The sequence below is a fragment of the Macaca fascicularis genome, chromosome X, assembly GCF_037993035.2.
Source record: "Macaca fascicularis isolate 582-1 chromosome X, T2T-MFA8v1.1".
Taxonomy (NCBI): domain Eukaryota; kingdom Metazoa; phylum Chordata; class Mammalia; order Primates; family Cercopithecidae; genus Macaca; species Macaca fascicularis.
The window spans coordinates 54,128,980-54,143,406 of record NC_088395.1 but is presented as its reverse complement, the minus strand read 5'-3'; the positions used below and the strand labels follow the sequence as shown (position 1 = coordinate 54,143,406).

At 40.6% G+C, this 14,427-nt stretch overlaps 1 protein-coding gene across 3 annotated transcripts in view; it reads left to right on the top strand.

Annotated features, from left to right (window-relative positions):
* FAM120C (family with sequence similarity 120 member C) overlaps window positions 1–14,427 on the top strand; it is a 120,255-nt gene that overhangs the window by 15,840 nt on the left and 89,988 nt on the right. For all 3 annotated transcript variants that reach the window (XM_005593672.5, XM_005593671.5, XM_005593670.5), the window contains exons 2-3: window positions 8,088–8,334; window positions 10,288–10,370. In XM_005593672.5, the coding sequence (XP_005593729.2) occupies window positions 8,088–8,334; window positions 10,288–10,370 (330 nt within the window). The remainder of the gene's footprint in view (window positions 1–8,087; window positions 8,335–10,287; window positions 10,371–14,427) is intronic.

Genomic DNA, 14,427 nt, shown 5'->3' with positions numbered 1-14,427 from the left:
TGATCAGTTGTTTGGGTATGTTATAGTTGAATCTCTCCTAAATCATTTTACTCTCCTGGAAAATTGCAAGGTTAACGACTAAACTGGACCAATTTGGGCCAGGCGCGTACAGGTGGTACCAGTGATGATAAATGTGTAAATTGAGCCACAGTGCTCACTATTCTGACGGTCATTGTTGGCTCTTTGCCCTGTCAGGATTGAATGCAGATTGTATTTTGCTGGGAATAAATTGCCATGTTGTGTGATCTGACTAGGTAAGTGTTTCTTAAACTTGCTTCATCATGAAATCATCTGGGGTTCTTGTTAAAAACAGATTTCCAGCCTGACCCTAGACCTACTGAATCAGACTTCAGGGGAGGGGCTTAGAACAGCGATTACTTCCAAGGAATGAGAGTAAAAGGACTATTACTTTTCATTCTACATACTGCCATATTGTTTGATTTTTTTTCCCTGAATATGTTCAGCTTTTATTCAGTTGCAATTTTATATTTTGATTAACTTACAATTCATGGTACAAAAATTCAAAAGATACAAAAGGGTATGTGATAAAAAATATTCAACCCCTTTCCCAGTCACTAGGTTCTCCTCCCTGGAGGGGACCAATATTATCAGTTCATTGTGTATTCTTTCAGAGATACTATGGCTATAAAAGCAAATATATATAGTTACACGTTTTATATATATATGCACATTTTACATATATACATATTCTACACAAAAAATACCTTTTAAAAACAGCATAGTATAATGTTCTATACCTTGCATTTACCATTTACCATATCTTGGTGATTTTTCTATGTGTATAGATAGAGTTTTGTCATTTTTTATGGTTTTGCACTATTCCATTGTATGTATACATTATGATTTACTTAACTAGTCCCTTATTGATGGGCAATTAATTAGGTTGTTTCCAGTCTTCACCTATTACAAATAATGCTGCAGTAAATATTTTGTGTTTGCAGAGAAGTTGCTCATACTTAGGCACTTGCATTGTTGTTCCAAGTGCTTTACATATCTAAAAGGTAAATCCCTGAAAGGAGAATTGCTGGGGCAAAGGGTATGCACGTTTGTAATTTTGAAAGGTCTTGCCAAATCGCTCTCCCTAGAGATTCTACCATTTATACCCCTACCAGGAATGTTTGCAAGTGCCTGTTTCCTTCACCAGTACATTATTTGCTAATCTTGTAGGTGAAACATCATGTTTCAGTATTATTTTAATTTTTATTTCTCTTATCACAAGTGAGTTTGATCATCTTTTTATATGCTTAAAATCTATTTGTTTCCTTTTTTGTGAAATGTTCTCTTAGATTGTTAGGTTTTTTTCCCTTCTCTATTAAGGAAATTAGTCTTCTGCACTGTAAGTTGCGCATTTTTTTGCAGATTGTCATTTGTCTGTTGAGCTTACTTACATTGGTTTTTCCCAAGCAGAAATGTTTGATTTTTTTTTTTCTTATTCATCAGTCATTTATACATTCTTACTGTGGAAATGTTTGATATTCATATAGTCAAGAGTATTGACCGTTTTCTGGGGGTGTTACTGGATTTGCTCATAAACTATCCCCACTCTGAGATTATACAAAATTTCCCTCATGTCTTTTATTATTATTTTTATTTTTATTATTACTGTTTTTTTTGAGACGGAGTCTTGCTCTGTCACCCAAGCTGGAGTGCAGTGGTGCGGTCTTGGCTCACTGCAACCTCTACATCCTGAGATCAAGCAATTCTCCTGCCTTAGCCCCCCGAGTAGCTGGGATTACAGGCACCAGCCACGATACCTGGCTAAATTTTGTATTTTTAGTAGAGACGGGATTTCACCATGTTGGCCAGGCTGGTCTCGAACTCCTGACCTCAAGTGATTTGCCCGCCTTGGTCTCCCAAAGTGCTGGGATTACAGGCATGAGCCACCGTGCCTGGCCTATTATTTTTATGGTTATCCTAGTTAAAGTGTGAAGTATGGATCCATGTTTTTCTCCTCAAATGACTCTTCAGTTATCCGAACACCGTTTGTTAAATAATCTTTATTACTTTTCTAATCTAAAAACTGAGTTTTTTAAGAACAAATAAATGGCATATAAATAAAGGGAAGGGGAACTGCTATATGTTAAGATCCTTAGAAGCCATATCAACCAAATACAGCATGTGAATTCTATTTGAATCCTGATTTGAACAAAGCAACCATCAAGACATTTTGGGGACAATCACAGAAAGTAGAATAGGGACTGGATATTATGATATTAAGAAATTGTTAATTTTGGCCGGGCGCGGTGGCTCAAGCCTGTAATCCCAGCACTTTGGGAGGCCGAGACGGGCGAATCACGAGGTCAGGAGATCGAGACCATCCTGGTTAACACGGTGAAACCTCGTCTCTACTAAAAATACAAAAAAAACTAGCTGGGCGAGGTGGCGGGCGCCTGTAGTCCCAGCTACTCGGGAGACTGAGGCAGGAGAATGGCGTAAACCTGGGAGGCGGAGCTTGCAGTGAGCTGAGATCCGGCCACTGTACTCCAACCTGGGCGGCAGAGCAAGACTCCGTCTCAAAAAAAAAAAAAAAAAGAAAGAAATTGTTAATTTTGTTGGGTGTAATAATGGTACTATTCGTTACTTTAACTGTGAGAGTTAAATAATGAAGTATTTATGGGTGAAGTGATTTGATGTCTGGAATTTGCCTTAAGATATGCCAGGAATGGTCAATAGCTTATGAAAAGATATTCAACATCACTAATCCTCCGAGAAATGCAAATCAAAACCACAATGAGATATTACCTCACACTCATTAGGATGGCTACTGTTAAAAAAACACACAGAAAATAAGTGTTGACAAGGATGTGGATAAATTGGAACCCTTATGTACTGTTGGTGGGATTGTAAAATGCTGCAGCTGCTGTGGAAAACAGTATGGAGGTTCCTTAAAATATTAAAAATAAAACTACCATATAATTCAGCAATTCCACTTCTGAGTATATATCTAAAACAATTGAAAGCAGGATCTCTAAGAGATATTTGCACACCCATGTTCATAGCAGTACTATTCACAGTAGCCAAGAGTTGGAAGCAACCCAAATGTCTATTGATGGATGAATGGATAAACAAAATGTATAGCATACAATAGAATATTATTCAGCCTTAAAAAGGAAAGAAATCCTGTTACATGCTACAATATGGATGAACACTTGAGAACATTATGCTAAGTGAAATAAGCCAGTCACAAAAGAACAAATTCCATATGATTCCGCTTATGTGAGGTGTCTAAAGTAGTCAAATTTATAGAAACAGAAAATAGAATTGTGGTTACCAAGAGCTAGGAGGAGGGAGAAAAGGGAGCTGTTACTTAATGGGTATAGAATTTCAGATTTGCAAGATGAAAATATTCTGGAGATACGTTATATAACAATGTGAAAATCCATAACACAGCTGAACTGTACGCTTAAAAATAGTCAAGATGGTAAATTTTATGTGGTTTTTAATCCCAACAAAAAATATTAAAATACCATAGAAAGGCCAGGCATGGTGGCTCACACTTCTAATCCCAGCACTTTGGGAGGCTGAGGAGGGTGGATCACCTGAGGCCAGGAGTTCGAGACCAGCCTGGCCAACATGGTGAAACCCTGTCTCTACAAAAAATACAAAAATTAGCCAGGTGTGGTGGCATGTGCCTGTAATCCAGCTACTAGGGGGGCTAAGGCAGGAGGATCACTTAAACCTGGGAGGCAAAGGTTGCGGTGAGCTGAGATCATGCCACTGCACTCCAGCCTGGGCAACAAAGCAAGACTCTATCTCAAAAAAATATATATATATACACACACACACACACCATAAAAAGGAGAGGGGCAAGGTAGATGAAACAAGAATGACTTAATATTGATAACAATTGAAAGTGGGTAATGCTTTCATGGGGGTTCATTACCTTTGTATGTTTAAAATTTTCCATAATAAAAAGTTCTTAAAGTTCTTAAAGCTTTAGGGGAGCTTGGGATTTGTGAACAGAACTGAATTTGAATCCTAGCTCCACTTTTTAAAAATCAAGGTATAACTCATATACCATAAAATTCAACGTTTTGAAGTGTATAATTTAATGGTCTTTAGTATATTCATAGTGTTGTGCAGCTATCACCACTATCCAGAAGATTTTTATAATCTCAAAGGGTAACCCAGTACGTACTAGTCTTATTCCCCATCCCCACAATCCCTGGCAACTACTAATTTATTCTTCCATCTCTTTGGATTTGCCTATTTTGGGCATCTCATATGAAAGAAGTCATACAATATATGACTTTTTGTGTCTGGCTTGTTTCATGTTAGCATTCTGTTTTCAAAGTTCATTGATGTTGTAGCATAAATCCCTACTTCATTCCTTTTTATCGCCAAATAATATTTCCTTTTATGTATATACCACATTTTGTTTATCCATTCATCAGTTGATAGACATTTGGGTTATCTCCACTTTTGGGCTATTATGAATAAGCCTGCTGTGAACTTTCATGTACAAGTTTTTGTGTGAACATAGCTTTTCAGTTCTCTTGGGTATATACTTAGGAGTGGAATCGTTGGATCATGTGATAACTATGTTTAACCATTTCAGGATCTCTGAGACCATTTTCCAAAGCAACTGCACCATTTTTCATTCCCACTAGCAATTTACAAGGATTCCAGTTTCTCTGCATCCTTGCCAACACTCATTATTTTCCATTTTTTGATTATAGCCATCCTAGTGGGTGCTAACTGGTGTCTCATTTTGGTTTTGATGGGCATTTCTGTAATGACTAATAATGTTGAGCAGTTTGTCACGTGCTTATTGGCTAGCTTCACTTTTTAGCTATGTGACTTTGGTCAAGTTCTCTAACCTCTGACCCTCATTGATCGTTTGTCTTTAAAATGAAGATAATAATGCCTCCTGACGTTATTGCAAGGTTAGTGGACGTGAGGTGGGTTTGGAACAGTGCCTGGTACATAGTAGGTACTTAATCGATACCTAATACTACTTTGCTACTTGAGCTGTGGATAGCTTGCAATCTAGTGATTTCACTACATCTGCTGTAGAAGTTAAATGCTGAGATGATAGTGCCCTCTGATTTGCCAGAGCTGTTTTTCTTTTTAACAATCTCACTAGGCCTTTCTTTACTATTCTGTACCAATCAACTCCTGTTCTCTGTCCTTTCTAGTTGGAAGGACATGGTTAGGACCATGGAGATAAAAGAGTAAGATAGAACCTGTGACCTTAAAACTTGAAGATGATGGTATTGTCAAATTAGTTCTGTGACTGTGTCATCCATCTCTGTGCTATAAGAGTGAAGAGGAGGGGAATTAAAAATAATTTGTCCAAGAGGTGGCAGGCCTATGGAAAGTATTCAGAACATTGGGAAAGAGAGGCAATAAGGCATTCTAGGCAGGGAAACCAAGTGAGCAAAGGCAGGGAAGCAGGAGTAGTCTTGGAAGTGGGTAGTTAGAAAATTAGCCTGTTAGGAGAGGGGTATTGCGGAATTGAGAGATTCATGAGATTCTTATTCTATTGTTTTCCATTACCTACTCCAGAATATTTAGTAAAAGAAGTCCTATACCTGGAATCATGAAACTTTTGTTCTAATCTTGGTTCAGCTGCAATTAGCTAGGTCAAGTCATTTATCCTCTCTAGGCCTCAGTTGCCTATGTGATAAAATGAATGATTGGATTAGTTCAGTGATTCTTAATTGGGGGTGTGCATGAGAACCTACTGAAAACTGTTTTGAAATATAGGTGTTTGGATCACACTCAAGACATTGTTCCAGGCTGGGTACAGTGGCTCACGCCTGTAATCCCAGCACTTTGGGAGGCCGAGGCCGGCGGATCACCTGAGGTCAGGAGTTTGAGACCAGCGTGGCCAACATGGTGAAACCCCATCTCTACTAAAAATACAAAAATTAGCCGGGTGTGGTGGCATGCACCCGTAGTCCCAGCTACTCAGGAGGCTGAGGCAGGAGAATTGCTTGAACCCAGGACACGGAGGTTGCAGTGAGCCGAGATCAGGCCACTGCACTCCAGTCTGGGTGACAGAGTAAGACTGTTTCCAAAAAAAAACACAAAAACAAGAAATAAATAATTCCAGCAGATCTGAGGTGAAGCTCAGGTTTGTATATTTTGAAAAAGATCTCCAGGTGGTTGTGATGTACATTCCTAGTGTTTTAAGAGCTACCAAATTGATTAAAAATCACTAGTCCTTGGCTTTCTGGAGTTGAAATCACTTGAATGGTGGCATAATCGGCTTCAGACCAGCTAAAGATTAAGTGTTGTAGTAGAAAGGGTCTTTGGTGACACCAAGAGAATTTGATGTCAGTGTGACCCAGTTTGCTGTTTCCCAACTTGATAGCTCTGAGTATGGTATCTTACTTTTCTGAGCCTCAGTTTCCTCATCTGTAAAATGGGGCTTCTAATACCTGCATGGTGTGGTTGTGATGATGAGAGAGAAAATATCACACTTAGTAACTGTGCCTGGTACAAGGTCAATGGATGCTCAACCAATGACTTGTATGAGTGGTGTGCTGGAAGAAACTATTACCAGGGGACAGCATAAAACTTTACTCCTACCCTGACACATCTGGAGTTACTCATATCTCTAGGCATAAATATGTTACAATACTTTTTGGCTCCTTTGCCTGGATATCAAATGAATATCGACCTTGCTTCACTATCTGCTTACTGGTGTCTCTCCCCTTGTATGTGACATGACTAGCAACTGTAACTAGACTCCTTTTCCATAATCTAGCAAAAGTTCAATGCGTTGAAACTCCTGTTAAACTCCAGAAAACTACCATTCCAACTTAAATGAAAAATAGATTAGTTGAGTTGAAAAAAACCATCAAGGTCCACAGGCTCTAGAGCCAAAATCTGGGCTTTGCTCCTCCTCGTCATATGACCTTGGGGCTAATAATGTATAAAATGGGGATAATAATAATAGGTATGCCCTCACAAGGTTGTTGTAAGTATTAAATGAATTAATGCACATAGTACATATTCAGTATCTGTTAGCCATTATTATTACTACTGTGTACCAGGTCTTATGTGGGAGCCAGGAATACAGAGGTAAATTCTCTATATGGTCAAGGAACTTAATCTGGTGGAGCCGGTATACAGATAATTTCAGTATACTTCAAGTACAGCAATAGAGGCATGTACAGGAAGAGTACTTAACAGTTTACCTCTATTACATAAAAAATAATGATCTCCAGGAAGAAGCACGGTACAACAGAAAGTATGCATTCCAGAGTCAGATCAGCCTGGATTTGAATCCTGCCTACCACTCACTCATTCTGCAACTTTGGGGGCAGTCAATCTCTCGTAGCCTTAGTTTCCCCATTTCTAAAATGGGGTGAAGTTGCTGACTTCTCACCGTTGGAAGTGCAACTATTTAGGTGCCCTGCGATGTAGGGTGCTACTAAGAAAAAAAAGCAAGGACTTTTTAAAAACAGTTAGATAAACTTAGATTTCTATGTATATTTCTACGTCTTAAGTTTTTCATCCATATGTACCTACCTAAGGTTAATGACGAGATAATATATATAAAATATGTACAGCATATAGATGCTGAGCAATAAATAATAGCTTTATTATCTAACAGAAGTCTCTAATGTTATTGTTTGAGGTAAAAACTTAAGTAATATATACCTTGTTAATTTCAGTATTCTAATTTTGAAGAGCCTCAGGGCAAGTTTCATGAAAGGAGTGAAAAAAAACTGGGGGAATGAACACATGTATAACGCTGTCTGTGTTTACAGTAATAATCAAGTTGTAGACTGGGAGAGCATTTTTGTTTTGTTTTTTAAGAGTATTCTGTTCTGGTTGGGCGCAGTGGCTCACGCCTGTAATCCTAGCACTTTGGGAGGCCAAGGCAGGAGGATCACTTAAGCTCAGGAATTCGAGACCAGCCTGGGTAGCATAGTGAGATCTCATCTCTGTATTTAAAAAAAAAAAAGTAAAAAATGTTAAAAGAATGTTCTCTTCTGTCACATACAATCTCAAATTTCACCAAACTATAAAATTTAGTTACTAAACCTCCTGACCTTCTAACAATACAAATCAGCTTCTGTGGCATGACACGTTCTCTTCTTCCCTCCTAGGTCTTTCAGAGCCTTGAAGACCACCATTTGGAAGTGGTGGCGTTTTTCAGGGAAAATGGCTTTCATGGTCTTCTTGCCCATGACTCCGAGTATGCTCTCTACAATATTCCCTCTTACTACAGTTCCCATGCTCTGAAACTGAGCTGGAATGGGAAGAACCTCACTACCAACCAGTTCCTGATGCAAGAAGTAGCCAAGCAGCTGGGCCTGAAGAGGATGAATTTCCCCATATTTGCTGCACTGCTAGGTAGGTCATCCAAAGAAAAGACTGCAGTGATTGGTAGTTTCCTCTTCTGGTGTTAAGAGATGAGGACTAGAGTGATTTAGCCTGTCATCATTAGATTTGTCTTCTTAAAGTCTTCACACTAACCACTGCTGGGGAGAACTCAGCATGGTTTTTGGGCTTCTTGATAGAGCACCCTAAAACTCAGCATGTTTGTTTTGTGGGTTGCTACAGGTTATTCCAGAACATTATTTAGATTCCTGTAAACCTTCTTCTTTTGCCACATTTTATAACTCTTTTATGCAGAGTATTCTCCAGCCAAATGTTTTATTAGCCCTAAACAACTTTGGTTCCCCACACAGAGCATTAACATTACTTGCCTAGTGTCTCAATTTAGATCAGAAAAACAAATTATTGATTATGTTTTTCTCTTTGTTTCTTTTGTGCTAATATTTTTTATGAAAATTTCCAAATACACAGCAAAATTGAAAAAGGGCTTTGCAGTAAAAACTCTATATCCACCACCTGTATTCTGCCATTAACATTTTACTATAATTGCCTTATCATATATCTATCCATTCCTTTACCCGTCCATCAATCTATCTCTTATTTTATTTTATTTATTTATTTATTTATTTTTGAGACAGAGTCTCGCTCTGTCGCCCAGGCTGGAGTGCAGTGGCACGATCTCGGCTCACTGCAGTCTCCACCTCCCAGGTTCAAGAGATTCTCCTGCCTCAACTTCCTGAATAGCTGGGACTACAGGCACCCGCCACCATGCCCAGCTAATTTTTATATTTTTAGTAGAGACAGGGTTTCACCACATTGGTCAGGCTGGTCTTGAACTCCTGACCTCAAGCAATCCACCTGCCTCAGCCTCCCAAAGTGCTGGGATTACAGGCGTGAGACACTGTACCTGGCCCAATATATCTCTTTTTTTTTTTTTTTTTTTTTTTTTTTTTTTTTTTTTTTTTTTTTTTTTGAGACGGAGTCTCGCTGTGTCTCCCAGGCTGGAGTGCAGTGGCGTGATCTCGGCTCACTGCAAGCTCCGCCTCCCGGGTTCACGCCATTCTCCCGCCTCAGCCTCCCAAGTAGCTGAGACTACAGGCACCCGCCACCACACCCGGCTAGTTTTTTGTATTTTTAGTAGAGACGGGGTTTCACCATGTTAGCCAGGATAGTCTCGATCTCCTGACCTCGTGATCCACCCGCCTCGGCCTCCCAAAGTGCTGGGATTACAGGCTTGAGCCACCGCGCCCGGCCCAAATATATCTCTTAAAGATGTGTTTCAAAGTAAATTGCAGAGAGTTGATTATGTTTTGAATTGGTTATTCAAGTACTTAGCACATGAAGGTTAATATTCTGTCTCAGGCATGACCTTTGCTCTATAATTCCAAAGGACATGAGTTTGGATAATATAATAGAGTCAGCACAAGTTTTGGAATTAGGCCATTGGCAAATCACCAAAGTGACATCTCCCTGGTTTCAGTTTCCTCATCTGTGAAATGCAGATAATAGTACCTCATGGTGTTATTGGTAAAGTGAAATGAAATAAGGTATACAAAATGCCCAGCACTCATTAGGCAGTTAGTAATTGGTGGCTGCTATTATAGAAGGCAACATGACTTAGGGAATAAGTAATAGCATGGGCTTTGGAGTTACATTCCTAGCTTTTTATCTTGTTGTGTGTACCTATTGGCCAGACCACATTGGGCCAAGTCACCAAACTTATCTGAACCTCAGTTTCCTTATCTGTAAAATGGAAATGATATTGCCATACGTAGTCATTATAAAGATGATACATATAATACACATGAAACATATTAAGTGATCAACACAGAGCTACTGTAAGTATTACATTAAGAATATAGACCTATGTGAATTATTTGATCATTTTCTCTCCCAGGACCCCTTTCATGACCTGGAGGTTCTAAGAAAACATTTGTACAGTCAATAAATGACAAATGTACTTTGTAGGTAACCACATCCTCCCAGATGAGGACCTGGCTGCTTTTCACTGGAGCCTCTTGGGACCAGAACATCCTCTTGCATCACTTAAGGTAATGTTTCCTATTTCTTGCCTATACAGATTAGGGGATATGAGGTTTTGATTGGTGTTTTGATGGAATAATTATCTTATATTAGATTTAAAATATTTCACATACATACTAAAGAAAAAAATATTGGTTATGGCCAGGTGTGGTGGCTCACGCCTGTAATCCCAGCACTTTGGGAGGCCGAGGCAGGCAGATCACCTGAGCTCAAGAGTTCAAGACCAGCCTGGCCAACATGGTGAAACCCCGTCTCTACTAAAAATACAAAAACTAGCCGAGCATAGTGGCAGGCGCCTATAACCCCAGCTACTCAGGAGGCTAAGGCAGGAGAATCGCTTGAACCCAGGAGGCGGAGATTACAGTGAGCCAAGATCGTGCCACTACACTCCAGCCTGGGCAACAAAACGAGACTGCATCTAAAAAAAAAAGACAGAAAAAAATTGGTTATGATCAATACCCTTAATATCTCAGGAATTCATACAAATCTATAAAGAAATATACTGATAACCCAATAATGAAATAATGAACAAAGGACAGAAGCAGAAAATTCACAAGAGAGAAAATACAACGACTAGATGTTCAACCTCACTATTGATCAGACATGTAAATTAAATGATCAGTGTGATTTTTCTTTTTCTTTTTTGAGACAGAGTCTCACTCTGTCGTCCAGGTTGGAATGCAGTGGCACAATCTCAGCCAGCTCACTGCAACCTCCACTTCCTGGGTTCAAGCGTTTCTCGTGCCTCAGCCACCCAAGTAGCTGGGATTACAGACATATGAAACCATACCTGGCTTTTTTTTTTTTTTTTTTTTTTTGAGACAAAGTCTCACTCTGTCACCCAGACCGGAGTGCAGTGTTGCAATCTCAGCTCACTGCAACCTCCACCTCCCAGATTCAGGCAGTTCTCCTGCCTCAGCCTCCCGAGTAGCTGAGATTACAGGCGTGCACCACCATGCCCAGCTAATTTTTGTATTTTTAATAGAGACAGGATTTCACTATGTTGGCCAGGCTGGTCTCGAACTCCTGGCCTCAAGTGATCTTCCCGCCTCAGCCTCCCAAAATGCTGGGATTACAGGCATGAGTCACCGCGCTTGGCCAGTGTGAATTTTTTTTTTTTAACTTAACAGTTGAACAAATATTGAAAAATTAGTTTACCCACTATTATCAAGACTGTTGCAGCCAGGGCATGGTGGCTCATGCCTGTAATCAAAAATTAGCCAGGTGTGGTGGCACATGCCTGTAGTCCCAGCTACTTGGGAGGCTGAGGCAGGAGAATCGCTTGAACCCGGGAGGCGGAGGTTGCAGCGAGCTGAGATCACACCACTGCACTCTAGCCTGGGTGACAGAATGAGACTCTGACTCAAAAAAAAAAAAAAAAAAGGACTGTTGTGAGACTGATACCTGCATACACTTCAGGTATCTGTATTCTATTTCCCTCGTTCTTTCATTCTCCTAGATGACTGTTTCATACCTTCTCTGTCTTCAAGCCTCTGATATTTCTCCTCATTTGCTTACTCTCAGTTCATGACCTTACTTCCTATTTTACTGAGAAAATGGAAGCAATGGGAAGAAAACTTCGACGAGTTCTTACCCCCTTCTTCACCTCACCTACAGGAAGGTGTTATCCCCTCTGTGGCCACATATTCTGCCTGCCTCCTATTAATTGTGCATGACCTGTCCATGTTCCTATCTAAGGCCAGTCCCTCTACTTATACTAGGTCCCATCTCTATTTATTTAAAAAAATTTTTTTAAGAGACAGGGTCTTGCTATGCTGCCCAGGCTGGAGTGCAGTGGCACAATCATAGCTCAAGTGATCAATCCTTCTGCCTAAACCTCCTGATAGCTGGGACTATCGGGCACAGCTCCCATCTCCTTTGGCCAACTTAAGAGCATCAGTTCAGCAGTTCTCGCCCTTTTTCTCCTGCATCATCAAGTTTCCTCTTTTCATTGGCTCTTTCCAAATTGTATAAGCATGCATCTATGAAGTTTAAAAATACAACTTTATTTTTTTTAAAAAAGCCTCTCAATCTCACTCTCCCCACCCAAGCTACTGCTCTATATTTCTCCTTATAGAAAACTCCTCTAAAGACTTGTCTACACGTTGAGTTTCTTACTGTTCCCTTCCCCTGTTTGCTTTTCAGTTGATTTGCTGAAATTGCTCTCGACAGGGTCACCAATATAACTTCTCAGTTAATAAACCCAGGGCCAGCTGTCGGTTTTCATTTTACTCGATCAGTCAGCAGCATTTGACACAGATGCTTACCCATTCTTCCATAGAACACTTTTTTCACTTGGCATTAAGGACACTACTCTCTTCTTATTTCCTTCCTACCTCACTGACTGCCGCTTCCCAGTCTCTGTTGCTGCTTCCTTGTCTCTTCCACTTGTTAAAGGTGGAATAGCCCAGAGTTCCATCCTGGTTCCCTTCTCTTCTCTTTTCTTTTCTGGTTTGTTTTGTTTGTTTGTTTGTTTGTTTTTGAGACAGGGTCTCATTCTGTTGCCCAGGCTGGAGTGCAGTGGGGCGATCAAGACTCACTACAGCCTCAAACTCCCAGACTCAATTGGTCCTCCTACAGCAGCCTCTTGAGTAGCTGGGACTACAGGCACATGCCATCATGGCTGGCTAATTTTTTTTGTATATTTTGTAGAGACGTGATCTCACCATGTTGCCCAGGCTGGTCTTAAACTCCTGTGCTCAAGCGATCTTCCCACCTCAGCCTCCCAAAGTGTTGGGATTATAGCCGTGAGCCACCATGCCCGGCCCCTTCTCTTTTCTATCTCCACATACGATTGATCTCATATAGTCTTATGATTTTAAATACCGTCGGCCTATTGATGACTCCTAAGTTTTATGTCTTCAGCTCTGACCTCTCCCTTGAACTCCAGATTCTAATATCTAACTGCCAATTCAGTATTTTCATTTACATATCCAATAGGCATCTCAAAGTTATATGTTCAAGTGAAAATTCCTGATCTTCTCCCTAAACATGTTTCTCCCACAGCCTTCCTCATTTTTGTTAAAGGCAGCTTCCTCCTTCCATTTTCTTTCTTTCCTTTTTTTTTTTTTGAGATGGAGTCTCGCTTTATTGCCCAGGCTGGAGTGCAGTGGCACAATCTTAGCTCACTGCAATCTCCACCTCCTGGATTCAGGTGATTCTCCTGCCTCAGCCTCCTGAGTAGCTGGGACTACAGGCGGGCGCCACCACATCTAACTAATTTTTGTATTTTTAGTATAGACAGGGTTTCATCATGTTGGCCAGGCTGGTCTCAAACTCCTGAGCTCAAGTGATCTGCCCACCTTGGCCTCCCAAAGTGCTGGATTACAGGCGTGAGCCACTGTACTCAGCCCATCCTTCCGTTTTCTCAGGTTGAAATCCTTGGGGGTCATCCTGACTTCCCCCTCTCTCTCCCATACCCCATATCTCATTTGTCAGCAAATACCATCAGCTCTTCCTTCAAAATATACCTACTTCTTACCATTTGCACTGCTGCTGCCCTGACCAAGGCACCATTATTTCTTGCCTGGATTATTATAATAGCTTATTAACTATTGGTCTTCTACTTACACTCTTCCCCTTACCTCCATTTTATTCTCAATATAACAGGAGAGCGACCCTTTAAAAAAAAAAAAATGAGATCCTGTCACTTCTCCATTCAAAATCCTTGGCAGGGCACTGTGGCTAACACCTGTAATCCCAGCACTTTGGGAGACTGAGGCAGACGGATCACTTGAGGTCTGGAGTTCGAGACCAGCCTGGCCAACGTGGTGAAACCCCATCTCTACTAAAAACTTAAGAAATGGCCGGCGTGGTGGCTCACGCCTGTAATCCTAGCACTTTGGGAGGCCAAGGCGGGCAGATCGTGAAGTCAGGAGTTCGAGACCAGCCCAACCAACATGGTGAAATCTGATCTCTACTAAAAATACAAAAATTACCTGGGTGTGGTGGTGCGCATCTGTAATCCCAGCTACTCAGGAGGCTGAGGCATAAAAGTCGCTTGAACCCAGGAGGTGGAAGTTGCAGTGAGCTGAGATCATGCCACTGTACTCCAAGCGACAGCGA